The 18236-nt window shown below is 42.1% G+C and overlaps 1 protein-coding gene across 5 annotated transcripts in view; it reads right to left on the minus strand.

The window, feature by feature from the left end:
* The window catches only part of TRIM2 (tripartite motif containing 2), a 161841-nt gene that overhangs the window by 110062 nt on the left and 33543 nt on the right, over positions 1–18236 (minus strand). For 2 of the 5 annotated variants that reach the window (XM_031464483.2, XM_010992523.3), the window contains exon 1: positions 5556–5676. The exons of the other annotated variants lie outside the window; for them this stretch is intronic. In XM_031464483.2, the coding sequence (XP_031320343.1) occupies positions 5556–5585 (30 nt within the window). In that variant the 5' untranslated portion in view covers positions 5586–5676. Of the gene's footprint in view, positions 1–5555; positions 5677–18236 lie in introns of those variants that run through there. 5 annotated transcript variants of the gene reach the window in all.

Consider the following 18236-nt stretch of genomic DNA (forward strand, 5'->3'; position numbering starts at 1 on the left):
CACAGTCTGCCCTGACCGGGTTTATACTGAGGCTTTGAGGATGATACAGACTTAAATGTCTTTCTCCTACACACCCATCAAGGATGGACCGCATTTTCCAAGTTAGTTCCAGAGTCTGGCGTCAAGAGGCATGACTGATGTTTGGAAAGTCAGAGGTTGGCTCTTCGGCTCTTTGTGGTTTCCGTAGAGTTAGTGGTTGGAGGAATTCCACTGAAGTTCTATTTGCACAACAGCTGCAAAATGTGAAACGTGCTGTTCCCTCAGTGTCAGCCTGTCAGGTACTAGAAAGTACAGGCCGAGGGTGGGCAAACACACCTGGTAGTTGAAGACCTACATACCAGGAAACACTCTCCTTGAAAGGCTGAACAGAACTGCAGGTGTGACAGGGGCAATGTTGCCAGTGGGTGTGCCTGGAGGTGAGATGCTCAGAGCTCCCAGGGGCTCCCCAGGGGATGGAATCCCAATCTCCGTTTCTGATTCGCTTTCCATCTTTCTTTATGGGTCCCTTTAACATCCTGGATGACCAAACAGCATGCTTAGTAAGTGTGAGTAGTGGTATGAGTGTGTTTCATTTGAAAAGTTTTTTTTTCCTCCATCCTGGACATTTATTACATCTTGGTAGAGTTTAGTTTTACAATATGACGGTTTAAAATGCCCCTGATGGTGAGGGGGAGGTGAACTGAAACTTCATCTGCCCCAGTTTAAAATATTACATTCTCATGTGTATTTTCTAGGCAACTTAAAGCCCAGAAATACACAAATAGGTGAAATGCAAGAGATTATAAATGCAAATCCAGTTAAGGTTCCATTGCTGTAGGGGGAGCCAAGGTCTCTGAGCTGTCTCCTCCTTAGCCATCCACAGGCCTAACCTGTCTAAACTCACACGTGTTGGTCTGTGGTGTGGATGTTTTTCAGGCCACTCGCCCAGCTCCAGATTTCCTTCCAGCTCTACACCTTGCCTTGTAGGTTCTTGCTTTCGTAACTTACAGAACATTTCGAGGTTCTCTGCTTGGAACCCTCTACAGCACCATCTAGAGACCTCAATCAGAATGAATGGGATAGTCCATCTGAGAGGGAAAAGGGATGATTCCAAGCCAAATACTATGCAAGGATGGCGGCATGTTCCATCCTTTCAATCCCCATAACAGTGCAGTAAGGTAGACATTATTACTCCCATTTTCAGGTGAGGAAAATGAGAAATAGAGAGGTTCAGTAACTTGACAAGGTCTCCAGTAGTCACTAGAAACCAGGAGGCCTGGGATTCAATCTCTGCTCTGTCTGAGCTATGTTCTGGTCTTGGTGCCTCTATGGAATATTCTGCTTTTCACAAAATTTATTATGAACCATTTAAACAAACACAAAAGTAGATGATGGATCCCTAAATATCCATCACCCTGATAAAACAGTTGTCAAGATCTTGCCACTTTGCTTCATCCTTGTGGGGCAATTTTCTTTGGCTTCATTTCCTGTCAGTTTCGTTTCATGCAGGATCACTCATTCACTCACATGCTGTGTTTCAACCAGACTAAACAAGCTGTTTAGTTGTTCTCTGAATATTGTTTTCTGCCTCTGGACCTTTGCACATGTTGATCCCTTGGGCTCAGGGGTTTCCAATCCTGGTATACATATATCCACAGGACCCACCACTGACCAACCACATCAGAAACTGCCAGCATGAGTCATGCTTCCCTCCGTGTCCATTTGACTCACTCCTCCTCCATCTTCCAGACTCCCTTCTAGAACCATCCCTCTCTCCACAAAGCCTTCACCGATATCCTGAGCTTGGCTAGAGGTGTTCCCTCCCACTCTCCCACGGCATCTCATACATATATCCATTGTACTCTGCCCTGGTGCAATTCTCCACCAGACCGTGAATTCCTCTAGGAACATCATGGCTCTGAGTTCTGTGTCCCCAGGGACTTGTACAGGGTATCTAGTGATCAGTACATATCTGAGCAAGGAAAGAGAAGGACGGAAAGGGAAAGAACTTGAAGCCATCCGGGTTCCTAACCCTGCAGGTCTCTGGATGTGAGGAGCCCCAAGCGCCTCTCCTGTGAGTGTCTGGCACAAAGCTGCCTCCACTGCATGAATGCAGTGGGTCTTCAAACAGCCAGGTGGTGGGCAGAGAGAATAAGAAAGAAAATATGAGACCAGAACCTGGGGACCATCCCCGGAGCAGTGGGTCCCAGGCTACTGAGAACTGCTTCTTTCTGGCTGTTCCCATAAATTCCTTTTGGAATTTTTGCCTCCAGACAATATCAGTCCAAAATTGGACATTTTCCAATTCTCTACAAACATCCAAAAGATCATCTAAGAAATGGGTATCTTCCTACTGTAGCAAATAACAGACTTAGAGTGTGTTACCGCCTGAGAAAATAGTCTATTTTTAAAACTGCACTTTGAAACTAGGAAATTCCAAAAGAATATTTGTTTCTTTCTTTTTTGTTGTTTGATTGATTTTTCTGTATTGTTTTTAATCTCTATTTTATTTATAAAAAAATTTACAAAATAATTTTATTTAAAAATTAATTTTAAAAAGAATATTTCATTTCAGGCCCATCTACTAATTCTTGGATGAAACTTCAACAAGGATAAGCATGATCAATAGTGAGCTTAAGGGTAGTTTCCAACTCTGTTTAACTTACGCTTATCAAGTCCCTGTGAAGGAGCTCCTGTCAGATTCAGAGTCACAGATTAGGAGGTAGAATGGACCTTAAACGGAGAGGTGGCCACATGGACAGATCAGAAAGCCATGGTCCAGAGCTCCACATGGGCGGGGGTGTCGACACTAGAACGTGAGCCTGCTGGTGGCCGCGCACTGCTCTCCCTGCTACACTGCATCCGCTCACCGTTCTCTCCTCCAGATGTCACAGGGAAACCAAAGGGACATCCAGCACACTTGGCCAGTGCTTAGGACTATCACTGAGCACTGGGAGCTGTCACAATAAAAGAATTCATATTCACAGAGTATTTGCTGTGTGCTGAGCCCTGGGTGAGGAATGTTTACTCATTACCACACTTAATCCCCAGAGTGGTCCAGTGAAGTGGATACTGACCTCCCCATCATTTTGCTGAGGAGCTGAGGTTTAGAGAGATTAGGTACCTTGCCCAATATACACAAGAAAATGGCAAAGGTGAGCCTTGAAAGGACTGTTCAAAGCTCTTTCTTTTAAGCCCCATATTCTTCAGTCTCTCTTCTGTGTGTCATCCCTTACGGGCCCAGCACCATGTAGTGCAGGCCCCCAGTGCCCCCTCAGCTGGCTCTTTCCGGCATCCGGCTCGCTGCACAAGGATGCTTCTCTTTGACACTTTCTCCAATTTAGAGGAAGTGGTTCTGGGCTCTCCTTCCCAGCTGCCAGTTAGTTTCCAGCAGGAGGTTACATTTTGGTGGCAGTGACTAGATGGATTCTTGAAAAGCTATGAATATGAATGTCAACTATGTTCCACTGAAAATTCTCACTTCATAATACAAGGCTACGGACTGTATACCTTCCCAATGATTCACCTTTCAGGTCACTTATTAGCTGTGTGACTTTGCACAAGTTACTTAACCTCTCTGTGCCCCAGTTCCCTTTTGTGTAAAATGAGGACAATAACTGTTCTTCAAAGGGTTAGTGAGGACTGAGTGAGAAAATACATGTAAAGGCCTGGCACACAGTAAGTGCTCAATAAAGGATACCTATCATTCCCAGTAGTATTTGTCATTGTCACAGTATTTCATCCATACATGCTTGTTTCTTTGGTTTCATAAGCCCATGAGAACAGTCCTCAGTATTTAAGAGCTCTAGAGAAATATTACTTTTTATTGCAAATCTCCTACTTTAGCATGAGTTTGTATAAATTCTGTGTCTGAAAATGATGCTGTAAGTGCCTGAATTTCCAGGAGCTGGCGTGCCCACCGTTCTGATAAAGGCAGCCAGGCAAGAGCTGACTTTGTGTCTTGTGCAGTCTCCTGGAATTGACCCCATCTGCTCTCACTGGCCTCCTTTTTGTTCTTTCTCATCTCACCATCTTCCAGTGGTGCTTGTCAGGTGGAAAGGTAAAAACGCCGTCACTTGAAGGAAGCTGGCATTTGGAAGGCCTGAAGCCGGAGGGCGAGGTGATGTACTCTCCCCGCTGAGCCTCCACTTCACCTGGCAGCACTGGCAGGACCAAAAGTTCTGTTCCTGATCAAGATCACACCATAAGGCAACTCATGCCCCTTTCCCAGGCTCTCATATCACTGAAGGAGAACTTGGCCTCACTTGGAACCACCTGGTGTTTTCATACACTGCACTGAAGCATTCATGATCCTTTGGGTCAAACTCATTAAAAAAATAATAATAACATTTGCATCTGATTTAATTCCTCCAGGAGCCCCAAACTGTGTTGGCTTTAAACATCCTGTGTCAAGATAATAAATACAAAGTCTGGGGATTAAGCCAGGCTGGGAGATTTATAAAACACTTGATGTATTAAAGCCCCATGATTCACTCTTTGCTTTATCTAAAAATGAAGTCACATCTCTTTGGTTTTTCAGGCTCTTGTCTATATCAAACACAGACTGAGTGGGCTGACTTCACCCCATGAAGCTCATCAGAAAGGAAAGGGCAAAATCCTCCGATCAAAGTGATTTTCTCTTCAGCAGGAGACGAGAATTCCCAAAGCAATTCTCAGGGCTTTGGACGGTCTATCCCCTAGCCCCTACTTGCAGCCAAGCAACCAGACAGAGCACACCTCCTCCCTTGCCCCTCTGCCCTAGGAGAGATGTCTTGCTTGGCCAAAGAGGGCACATGGGATGATAAAATCAGGCACCAAACACGGGTTCTCCATCTTGCTCATTCACTCACAGGAAACCAGACAGAATCCCTGGGGGAGGGGGTGGGAAGCCCATTTCAGGGCTCACCCCATCTCTCACACGCTGTCCTCTGGCTCCGAGGGCTTCTCCCTTGGGTAGTCAAGGACAAGTGCTCTGCCCTCTGGGGCTTTCCTTCATTCCTGAGCCCCAGTGCAGCGGGCCACAGTGCCCTTTGAGCACTTTTATGGGGCAGTAAAACTTTACAGCCTGCAGCTCTCAACAGTTCCCACATTTTTGAATAGAACTATTTATGACATACAAGACCACTACGGTTTGCCCTTTGAAAACACGAGCAGATATAACACCCTTTCAAGAGGGGTTGACCGAGTGACATCAGCTAACAGCTGGCTTACAGAAACCCGGCGGTGGCAGAGCTAAACTCCTGACTGTGAGCAGCTAAGTTAGAAAGTAAAACCGCCTTTGAGTCTCACAACATCACCGAGGTAGCCGTACATACACTTGGCCTCTTCCATGGTGCTTAGTGTCTCTCCCCTGATTTTTTGCTTCCCTGCCCCTTTCCCGCCTGGATCGACAGGCATCCCTTGGTCAGCAAATCCAGAGAACCCATCTTTTCCTTCCATCTTTAGAAGGCAGAAAATCAAAACCAGGAAAAAGCCAGCAACTCAACCACAACTTGTTTCTCCCCCAAGCACCGCCCAGGATTAATTAACCAGCTAGCCCAGGAAAAGCATCGCCTGACACTTGGAAGTGCCCTTACCGGTGTTCCATACCGGCCGCTCCCGCGCATCAGAGCCGGGCCCCAGCCTCCTCGGATGTGGGGACTCAGCTCCCTGAAGCCCACGGACAATCCAGCCCATTATAGTTAGCAGGCTGCCGAGTTAAAGGGTGGCCCTTAGGAAAATATAAACAGCTAGTCAGCGCGAGCCAAGGGGGCGGGGCTGCAGCGGGGGACAATGGGAGCCAATGATCAGCCTCCTCGGGCTCTGTTAGCTTAGAGATTGTGTTTCAGTCTGGAGGAGAGACAGAGAGGGAACAGCACTGAATAGGAAGGGCAGCCCTGCAGCATGAAATGGGTCCAAGTTGAAAAGTTTAATCGCTGCCTGCAGAAAATCATTTTCCAGGAAGAGCTTGTATGCCTTGCCCATAATTATATAGATTTTTAGAAGTCACGAACATTTGTGTTGCATTAACCATCTTTGATCTCTCCCGGTTAATAAATGTAGTATTCACTGGGGTAATGAATCAATGGGGAAAGGAGATTTTCAAAGAACAAAGTCCAAGGAAGATGCTTTTATGGCACGCTTATTTTGTTGGACATAGTATCTATTGAGAAATACTCACTACATCTAGAGGGAAAATGCTTGATTTGATAGGTATATCTTCAGAACCTAAAGAAACAGGCTTATTTTATTTCCCAAATATAAATGACTCACATTCATTTTTTAAATGCTCATTTATCTGATCATACCTATGCAGAAATTAGTTCAGTGCACCTGGGAGAAGGCAGGACAGCTGTGGCTTTTTTTCTCTCTTATGAACTTAAACTAAATTCTGCTTTTAAAGCTATGAGGTCAGCTTAAGTTTTCAATACCGTGATAATAACCAAGAATCAAGAAATAAAGGAAATGAACTGTGGCTTTTTCTTTCTTTATATGATTTCTAAATAATACACTGAGGTAAAGATAAAATTAAGAGCTATTTGGATGATTTGTGGCATTGTGTAAATTACAGGCATACAAACGTTGAGAAAAGTACACTCATTACAATTTGGAGTAGACTCGTTGTTTATAAAGGGAAGCACGGTGGCTATCAAAATTAACTAGCAGAGAAACAGGAAAATGTTGAAATATAATCATTTCCCACAAACTCTGTATCAAGCCCTTCTGACTTGGATTATAAAAATGATAATCCATAGACACTGTCCCTTCTAATCTACAGCAGTTTTAAAATATTTATGATTCTGACACTGATGTTTACTTTGTATTAAAGTAAGATTCCTCTGGTAGCTCTTCTAAATAGTGCTTGAGGCACCTTCTGGCCCTTCTGTTTTTCTAGTGATTCCAGAGATGCTGTTATATCTGATTTTAAAGTACGGGTTACCTTCTGGAAAATGTCTAGTTTTCCTCTAAAGCCTAAAGAACCTGTCATTTTAAAAAAGCTTCAGAACACCAAAAGCTGAATCAAAGAAAAAATAGGTAAACTAGATTTCATTAAAATTAAAAACTTTTTTGTATCAAAGTTCGTTATCAAGAAAGTGAAAAAGTAACCTACAGGACAGAAAAAATATTTATAAATCATATGTCTGATAAAGGTTTAATATGCAGAATATATAATAAACTCTTACAGCTCAACAGCAAAAAGACAAATAACCCAATTTAAAAATGCGCAAAGGGCTTGAATAGAAATTGCCCTAAAAATGATATACAAATGTCCAGCAAGCACATGAAAAGATGCTCAACGTCATTAGTCACTAGTGAAATTCAAATCAAAACCCAGTGAAGTACCACTTCACAACCATTAGGATGGCTTAAAAAAAAAAAAAAAGAAAGTAACAAGTGTTGAGGAGGATAAGGAAGAACTGGAAGCTTCGTACATTGCTCGTGGGAATTTAAAACAGTTCAGCGGCTCTGGAAAACAGTCCTGCAGTTCTTCAAAAAGTCAAGCGTAGAACTGTTGAGCCAGCAATTCCACTCGGGGGTATGTAACCAAAAGAGCTGAAAAGAGGCACTCAGACAAATTCATGCATACTCATAGTCACAGCAGCATTTTTCATGATAGTCAAAGGGTAGAGACATCCTAAATGCCCGTGAACAGATTAATGGATGAACAAATTGTGATATATACATACGACGGAATAGTGTCCAGCCACAAAAAGGAATAAGGTATTGATATATAGACTACAAAGTGGATGACCCTCAAAAACATTATACTAAATGAAAGAGGACAGACAGAAAAGGTCATATATCACATGATTCCATTTATATGAAATGTCCAGAATCAATAAGTCCGTAGAGACAGAAGGCAGACGGGTGGTTGCCAGGGACTGGAGTAGGGTGGCAGGAATGAGAAACCACTTATTGGATGCAAGGTTTATTTTGGAACTTAGATAGAGGTGGTGGTTGCCTAACATTGCGAATGTACTTATGTCACTGAATTGTTCACTTTAAAATGGTTAGTTGTGTGTGTGTGTGTGTGTGTGTGATTAAGCTTCAGTATCTTCTGGGTTCAACAGGAACCTTCCTCGAAAGGTCATCCCAGGAATTTACTGAAGATTTTTTTTTAAGATTTATTCATGTACTCATTCATTCAGTATTTGTGCATTGTTCAGCATCTATTAAATGCCAGATACTAGGGGGCAGTGGGCGCCAGGAGACCCACTTCCACCTTCTCTATCAAAGGTGAGAAAGAACAGGACCATCCAAAGGGGAAAGGAACATGGCAGGCAGGGTGAGAGAATTAATGTTTGGTAAGTGGCTGTGACCTGGTAAGTCATCCCAGTCTTGATCTCACTTACTTTTCAAAATCAAGTATCACTTATATGCGAAATCTAAAGAATGATACAAATGAACTTATTTACAAAACAGAAAGAGACTCACAGGCATAGAAAACAAACTTATGGTTGCCAAAAGGGAAGGGCAAAGGGAGGGATAAATTAGGAGTTTGGGATTAGCAGATACAAACTACTATATATAAGATAGATAACCACAAGGCCCTGCTGTACAGCACAGGGAACTATATTCAATAACTTGTAATAACCTGTAATGAAAAAGAATATATATAAATGTATAACTGAATCACTTTGCTGTACATCAGAAACTAACACAACATTGTAAATGAACTATACTTCAATTAAAAAAAAACACCACTTGAAGTTGAGGGGGTGGAAATTATTATTCTCATTTTACTGAGACAGAAGCTGAGACTCAGAGAGTTTAACTACCTTCCCAAAGGCACCCAGCCCATAGGCAACGAAGCAGGCTCTTTCCTTCCACCAGCTGCTCCCCGAACAGAGGCGTGTGAAGAACTGAATCCATCCCCAGTGCAGAGGGAAAAATAAATAAATGACTTAAATGTATAATTATTTAGAAGTCAAAAAAAGAAAAAAGGCAGCTAGGCTCTCTTTCTAATGGGATAAAGACACAAACCAGGGAAAATACAAAACCGGCTATCAAAGGCTTACTCAAAAAGTTTCATTTTCAGAAAACAGCCATAGAACTTTAGACCCGGAGTGGTTTTCTAAGTAAGCTGACCAGATACTCTCATTTTTCTGATGGGAAATCCAATGCCTTGCACAAAACTGAGTGACATGCCCAGAGTTACATAGCAAAATAGCAGCAAGATTCACATCTCTTAACTCCAAGACCAGTGTTCTTTCTACTGTGCTATACATCAAAAATTAACAAATCGATCTCCGATTAATTTTTCCTGAGTAGATCTCAAATTCTCTGCCTCTCCATAGTATTAGTAGACATAATTCCTACTCTCTGTAAACTCTTAGTGTAACGACCTACAGCCAATGTGACATTCTCTTGAGAGTTTACTGTTTCTTTCTTCACATGGTTTCTTAAACACCAATGAAGAAGAGAGTAATTCACAAGTTTTACTCTGGGAAGGACTATATTTGAACTCAGTTCATCTTAGCACAGGTAAGCCTCTTGGAAACTTGGAACAGGAAATGAACTAAGAACAAGAAGAAGGAGGCTTCGAAAGCACAGAAAGAAGATTTTGCCAGGAATTTCATCAAGAAAACACAACCACACAGGACTGAAAGTCTCCGACCACGCTGTCCCACACCCCCCCAGAGGCCCGTCTCTTTCCTGACCACAGTATCTCTTGGCATTGGCCTGTTGCTGTTATTAAACGTAATACACAAAATAATTACAGGGGGAGACGTATGTTCTTTTCAAAGACGGGGAGGTGACATCATCACTTTCTAAATTTCAAACCATTAGATTATGCAATTCAGAAAATTGCTATATGCCCTTTGAGAACGCTCATCACACAATTAAAAATTTACTCTTGATCCGAAACAGCTACCTCTTAGTCACCCACCTCTTGGCAACCTGAAGCTTCAATTACCCATCAGCAGAGCTTCACTCAACCCTCCTCAGAGCTGAAGCCCCAATTAACTGATTTAGTTTAACAACCCATAGCATCCAATTATCAAGCCCCTGATTTGCCAGCACACAAAACACTGTACTGAAGCAAAAATATTAAATTGTTTACTGATATTTTTTTTAAAGTGATACACACATAAAACTAGGTTCTCATGTTGGGAGAGCCTATGATTAATGGAATTGAGTGAAGTCAGAATAGAGGCCCTTTGGATAATATACAGATGAATGGTTAGACCCTTAAGTCTTCTCAGAAGATTCTGAAAATTATACACTTCTAAGGACAAATCCTTTACTTTCTTTTTTAGGGCAATAAAAGTTATGCACAGGCAACATGGCTTAATAAAGGGAAGAAGTCAAAGATTTAACCATCAGTGACATCGAAGGACTTTGTAGATAGAAGGAATGAGAGAAACAATCTTCTCTTAACTTGACAAGACTTTTGATTTTGTTCTGCTTAGCTGTTCCTCAATGCATTGTCAATTATGGATCAGAATCATTCGTTCTTTGGTCTACCCACCACCTGTTAAAGAAGTGAAAATTTCTAAACACGTTCCACTAGACTTTCATCATCCTCAAATACATATGTTCTTTGTAGGAGAGGCTATTTATAAGTAATTATGTGGATGTTCCATATTTACTATCCTATATGACTTCTTTGTACTTTTCTGAGAAAGACACCAATAGTAGGGCTTAAAGTCAGGTTTCATATGAAGTTGAGCGGTGAAGAAGACTCTGTTAACTATACATCAGCATGAATGTACTTTTCCTTTTCCAACCATGCTGGTAGATTTTTACAAGCCTCCTAAAGTCTTTGTTCTGTCCCCATAGTACCAATGACCCACTTTGCAAAATGATGCCTGAAGTTAGGCCATAGCCACAGAAAAGACCAGTATGTTGACTTACATGGTGGACCAAGCAAAGGCCTTGGGCCCATTTGCCATCGCTTAGCCCACTGAGCTAAAGCATGATGACCTTTAACACCATGAAGGCTTTCAGTTAGTTGGTGAAGATCAAGAAGAGATTTGCTGAACTGGATAAAGAAGATGTGATATATATACACAATGGAATACTACTCAGCCATAAAAAAGAATAAAATAATGCCATTTGTAGCAACATGGATGGACCTAGAGATCATCATTCTAAGTGAAGTAAGCCAGAAAGAGAAAGAAGAATACTATATGGAATCTTAAAAAAAAAAAGGACACTATGAACTCATCTGCAAAACAGAAACAGACTCACAGACATAGTAAACAATCTTTAACAGTTACCGGGGGAAGGGGTGGGAAGGGATAAATTTGGGAGTTTGAGATTTACAAATGTTAGCCACTAATATAAAAATAGATTTTAAAAAAGTTTCTAGAACTATATTATCATAAAGCAATCAGTTGTTAAAAAACAAAACAAAAAACTACAAAAAGTAGGAAGCTTAGCTAACATCTCCCTAGAATTCTACCTAATAGCCTAAAATCTCAGTACATTTCTCCAAGCATAGCTTATTTGAGTTCCACTGAATCTCTGTGGTACGCTAAATCAGTTGTATAATTATGCAATTCTGATTTTAAATTGCTCAAGTTTAAAGGTACCCATGTTCCTCATTATTGTGTTTTAGACATTCATTTGATGGTGGCTGTCCAATTTATAGTGATTTCTCCTTCTTTGGGATGGCCCATGACACAGAGGTAGCCCCAAAGGGAGCTGGTCTTTCTTAGCCTTTGGATGGAATCGCTGGCATGTCCTCTCCAATAACTTTTCCAGTCACATTCAGGTAATTAAAATCTTCTAACAATAGTCCATATCTATAGAGGCCCTACTGTGTGTCACACAGTCCTAAGAGCACTAAGCATTATTTCCTCCAGCCTCACAACTATATGAATTGTCATTAGAAATACAATGTTGTACACATGAAACTTTAAAAAATATACAGATATATATTTTTACCCCAAAATTAAAAATATAAATATAAATATAAAAAATAAAAGTCTTCTGAGCATTTTCAATACCAAGAAGATCTTATTTCAGTCATTTGATTATCTTATAAAACAAAAAATGGGGGTGATAACAGGGAAAAATTGATAAATAGAACTTTATCAAAGTTTAAAAACATCTGTTCTCCACAAGACACTATTAAGAAAATGAAAAGGCAAATCACAGGCTGGAAGAAAATATTAGCAACTATATCTGATAAAGAATTCGTGTCCAGACTATGTGAAGAATACAGCTCAATAACCAAAAAACAAATAACTCACTAAAAAAAAAAGGACAAAACATGTGAACAGGCATGGACCAAAAAAAATATGAATGGCTAATAAGCACATAAGATGCTTAATATCATTAGTCATCCAGAAAATGAACATTGAAACTGCAATGAGGTACCATTGTACCACAATAGGATAGCTAAAGTGAAAACATCTGATATTACCAAAAGTTGTCAAAGATGTGGAGCAACTGGAACTCTCATACATTCAAATAACATGAGTTATTTTGTTTTCTGATTATTGAGCTGTATGTTTCTTCATATAGTCTGGACACAAGGTCTTTGTCAGATACAGTTGCTAATTCTCATATATTGTTTGTGGGAATATAGAATGGAACAACCACTAAAGGAAAACACTTTGACAATTCATTATACAGGTAAACACACAAGTATCATACAACCAAACAATTTCCAGCCCTGGGTAATTACCTAGAAGAAGTGAACACATGTCTAATGAAGACTTGTGAAAAGAATATTATTCTTTATTAATAATAGTCCAAATCCGGGAGAAAAACCCAAATGTCCAGCATTAGGAGAATGGAAAGTAAACTATGGTATATCCATTCAATAAAGCATTACTCAGCAATAAGAAGGAACAAACTACTGATACACACAACATGGATGAATCTCAAAAGCATTACACTGAGTGAATGAAGCCAGACACACGGGAGTACATACTATAGGACTCCATTTGAATGAAATTCTACAAAGTGCAAGTTGAACAGCGGTGGCAAAAGGTAGAAGACCAGTGGTTCCCTGGGGCTGGAAGGAGATGGAAAATGGCTGGAAGGGACACAGGGAACTTTTGGAGATGGTGGAAATATTGTGCCTTGATGGCGTGGTGCTTATGCAGGGGTATCCATTTATCAAAACTCACTGAACTGTGCACCGAAAATGGGTGCAGTTTATTGGATGTAAGTTAGACCTCTTAATAAAGGTGATTTTAAAAACATTCTTTCCAGACAAATATCATATGATATCACTTATATGTGGACTCTAAAAAAAATTGATACAAATTCTATTTACAAACCAAAAACAGACTCACAGACATAGAAAACAAACTATGGATACCAAAGAGGAAAAGCTGGGGAGGGATAAATTAGGGGTTGGGGATTAACAGACACATATTACTATATACAAAATAGATGAATCACAAGGACCTACTGTATAGCACAGGGAACTATATTCAGTTTCTCGTAATAACATATAATGGAAAAGAATCTGAGAAGAAAATATATGTGAATGTATATGCATAACTGAATCACTTTGCTGTACACCTGAAACTAATATTGTAAAACAACTACCTTTCAATAAAAAATTTAAAAAAAAACAACAAAAACCAAAACACCCTTTCCAGCGTAATGATGACAACGCCAAGCTCTTACTTCATTTAGAGCTTCTCCTGCAGTTCCTTTTCATCCTGGAAACCTGAGTAGAGCTATGAGGAAAGGCTGGATTTCTTTCTTCTACATTCTACTTCCTCCTCCCACTACTTGTGAGGTTTCCGCCCTTCCAGAGTTACACTGAAGAGGGAGAACTGAGGAAAGGTGGTCACAGTCTTTGAGTCCAGATGTCATAGGACATTGGTACACCTGGGACTTGGCAGCTGCCTGAAACTGGCACTTCGTCTCCTGAAAGGCATTTGCGGGGCCCTGGAGATTGCTCTGTTGTGAAGTCCAGTTAAAATTCCCATGATGTGGCTGTCACTGAGAGTCAGTGCCTCATCATTCAGGGGCGAACTCCCACAGACTCTCCCTTTGTCAGGTCCCAATCCCTCTTCCACGCAGCCCTCTTGGACAAGGGCCTCTTGAAGTGGCTCCCACTGGACCCTCAGGCTTGCCCCGACCACTGGGGGGCAGCAATAACCCTCAGTGCCTCCTTCTTCCTCTCCCTCTGTTCTCACCCCAGTCCTTATGCTCTTACCCTCTTCAGGATGGGTATCAAGTTCTCTGAAGGGTCTTCTGGAATCTCCCTTTGTCATGTGGTTCAAGGTGAGGAGGAAGCACCTCCTCCCTCTCCCATGGGTGGGGCGGGGACAGGGAAGCTCACACACTGACCATCATCTTCAAAGAGCCAAAGAAAGCCTCAAGGTGGGGGATGGGCTTAGGGCCACGAAACAAGTACCGGCCACCCCCTAGGTAAGTCCTTCGTGGGGGACTTACCTTGCTTTTGCTCATGAGTGTAGGCGACACCTACTATTTTTCTTGACCTTTGGGGTTTTCTGTGTTCACTCATACAGAAAGCATTCTGTGTTAGCATTGATCTGTGACTGTAAACACCTACAAATAAATTCTGATACTTCCATAAACATACTGCTCAAACATTCTGAATTTCAGATTTATCATTATTTATGACATGGTAATAGATTCTTTTTTCTTTTTAGCATTCTGTGTTAGCACTGATTTGTGTCTGTAAATACCTACAAATAAATTCTGATACTTCCATGAAAATACTGCTCATTCAGAAATTCAAATTTACCATATTTATGATATGGCAATAAATCCATTTTTTTTTAATGTAGGCACTGGGGATTGAACCCAGGATCTCGTGCGTGCTAAGCATATGCTCTACCACTGAGCTATCCCACCCCCTAATAGATCCTTAATTAGAGTTATCACCATATACAATTTTCTCTTTAAAAACAAGCACGTTTCACAAGCGTGATCTGAATTTTTAATATTAGAAAAAAATTTCTTTACTAATTTGTGGCAAGGGGATTTTATTAGAATCTACTCTTTTTCTGGAAAGTTCCAATAAACACAATACCATCAGCCTCTCTGGGCAACTCTGGCAATTTGTGTTTTCTTTAGACCAGCTTCCCTGTGTAGGCAAAGCTTGTCTTCTCAGTCTTTCCCTTCTGGACATTTCTTAAGATCTAGAAGAGAGACAGAGGGCAGACAGGGTGTGGCTCTAATTCAGTCAGAGCTCAGGGAAGAAAGGCCCAGGCTGGGGAGAGCTGCGCTTCCCTTTCAGGGACTTGGCAGCCAGGACAGCATTTGGAGAGCTGCCCTCAGGTGCAGCCGGCTGGCATCTTAGGTCCCGTGTAACTCTAGGAGATTCTGTCCCGGGCTGTCCCTCGAGCCCCAACAAAAATTCCTTCCTTAGCCGCAAAGCATGAGATAAGGGCTCTTCCAGCTCCTTTTAGGTTTGATGAGGATGATACGGTTCAAAGTTTTCAAGATTCACCTGAGGCTTAAGCACCGTTTCCTAGAAAGTCTCTAAAAACTCTCCACATTTCTTCTGCTTGTTTGTTTTAAAGAATGAAATTCTGAAGCTATCCCCATCCCATCTTCAGACTCCAGTTTGAGTCTGTGTCATTGAATCACAGACTGTTAGAGCCAAATGTAACCTAAGAGGTCTTCACGTCATAGATAAGTAAACCGTGACCCAGGGAGGTGATGTGGCCCAGTTCCCAGCACCCAGACCAGACTCCAGACTCTGCCAGGCTGCATGGGGGTTCTCAGCCCCTGCACCCCTGATATCTGGCTGGAGAATTCCATGCTGCGGGGCTGTCCTGTGCACTGCAGGATGTTTAGCAGCTTCCCTGGCCTCTCCCCTCTAGATGCCAGAAGCACCTCTTCTGTCTCCTCCATTGCGACAGCCAAAACTGCCCCTAGACATTGCCAAATGTCCTGAGGGGGGTGGGGGTGGGAAAAATCAGCCTGGTTGAGAATCACCAGTCTAGCAATTTCCTCGGTCCCCTGCCCACGGTGGGCCAGTTGTTTTGATTTCTTTTTATTGAGGTTTAGTCAGTTTACAATGCGTCAATTATTTCCATAATGTTTCAGTCATAAATACATATACAAATATTCGTTTTCATATTTTTCCATTATAAGTTACTATAAAATATTGAATATAGTTCCCTGTGCTATACGAAAGAAATTTGTTGTTTATCTATTTTATATATACTATTTAATATTTGCAAATCTCAAACTTCCAATTTATCCCTTCCCACCCCCACACCCCCGGTAACTGTAAGATTGTTTACTATGTCTGTGAGTCTGTTTCTGTTTTGTAAATAAGTTCATTGATGTCTTCTTTTTTCTCTTTTTAGATTCCACATACGAGTGATAGCATATGGTATTTTTCTTTCTCTGTCTGGCTTACTTAACTTAGAATGATGATCTCCAGTTCCATCCATGTTGCAGCAAATGGCATTATTTTATTCTTTTTTATGGCAGAGTAGTTAGTATTCCATTGTATAAATATACCACAACTTCTTTATCCAGTCATCTGTTGATGGACATTTAGGTTGCTTCCATGTCTTGGCTATTGTAAATAGTGCTGCTGTGAACATTGGGGTGCATGTATCTTTTTGAATCAGAGTTTGCTCTGGGTGTATGCCCAGGAATGGGATTTCGACTGGATCATACGGTAAATTTATTTTTAATTTTTGATTTGTTTTTTAGTTGTAGTTGACTTACAACGTTGTGCTAGTTTCTGGTGTACAGCATAGGGATTCAGGATGGGTAGGTTTAATGACCACGGCTGTCTGCACAAGTGCACCTTCCTTTGTTCCCTTCCCCCAGTCCGTGCTAATTGAACCCAGTCTTTATCATCCACCTCCCTCCTCAGTGAGAGAAGCCCTGGTCTGTGCTCACAGGACCGCAGGAATCACGAAGGCCTCTTCTGCTTCTGCAATGCTCCTCAGATGACTTCCTATGTCCTGTGTCCCCAGCCCTTTTCGGAGCTCCTGAGAGCGGAGCTACATCCTCCTTGATTGGTGTCACTCACCCCACGCCGTCCCCACCGCAGGCAGTGCTAGGGACCAAGCAGGAGAATCAATGTGACTGGCGAACCACTCTTCCCTGGGCCCTGGCTCTAGTGCTCGATCACACGTGGAAGCATCGGGGCAAAGGTGAAAGCGGTATCGCCCGGAAAATGACTGACCCGCAGCCCCTCAGCCGCTCTGGACCCACACAGCCAATCCTGAGAATGCACAGGCTGCCGCAGGACACAGGGAGGGAAAGTCTCCAAGACCCACGTCCGTTTTCACTTTGTGTAAGTGAGGCTGGAACTGAGTAAACTCGATTTTCTTATTTTCTTTTTCTTCCTTTTTTTTTTTTTTTTTTTTTGGTGGGGAGTGGGTAATTTAGTTTATTTGTTTATTTTAATGGAGGTACTCGGGGTTGAACCCAGGACCTCATACGTGCTAAGCACATGCTCTACCACTGAGCTGTACCCTCCCCTCTGGAACTGAGCGAGCTTGAGGTAGAAAGGCCAACATGGGAAAATGAAAACACTCGTGAGATTTCCAAATGTAGACACTAAGTGAAAGCTGTATGATGAGGAGCCTGTCACATAAGGAACTAACTATATCACGTACTCTTTTCCCCAGAAAGCTTTTGTGGAAAGAATAAACTCTGCTCTCGGGAAACTGCAGTCAAAATGAAAGAGACTCGTTCATTCATTCGCTCATTCATCTTTGCAATTCACCCAGTAAATACATGGGAAGAATGCAGGTATCAAAAAAGGGTGAATCACTGTGGAATAAGGCTGCCTAGGGAGTGTCAGAATGCCCAGCTTGGGCATTCGTCCTAGAAAATGGTATGTGAAAATGGAATAGGGCCCTATTTGACTCCCCAAAGGCCTGGCATTCCTCACCATGCAAAAGGTGACAGCTCTTTGCCGTGCACACAGGGGAATATTATTGTGAGACCGACCACAAGTGAGTAATGCTGAGCCTATCCCTCCTGACACCTGGGCTCCAAAGCCCGCCCAGGCCACCACTGGGGAGAACGGGGCTCCCTTCCAAGTGCCCAGACCGCTTCCTGTCTCTTGAGCTACTCCTCATCCTCCCAGTTATAGCCTGAATATTTGTGCCCTCCCAACTCGCAATTCACACGTTGAAGCCCTAACCCCTGTGTGGCTGTATTTGGAGCCGGAGCCTCTAAGGGAGTAGTTAAGGTTAAAGAGTTCACAAGGGTGGGGTCCTGATCTGGCCAGATTAGCGTCCTCCCAGGAAGAGACAACTAAGAGCTCTGCTCTCTCTGCCCTCCGCGCATGCGCCCCGAGGAAAGGCTGCGTGAGAGCACATGAAGAAAGCGCCCTCTGAAAGCCAGCAACA

The sequence above is a fragment of the Camelus dromedarius genome, chromosome 1, assembly GCF_036321535.1.
Source record: "Camelus dromedarius isolate mCamDro1 chromosome 1, mCamDro1.pat, whole genome shotgun sequence".
Lineage (NCBI taxonomy): Eukaryota > Metazoa > Chordata > Mammalia > Artiodactyla > Camelidae > Camelus > Camelus dromedarius.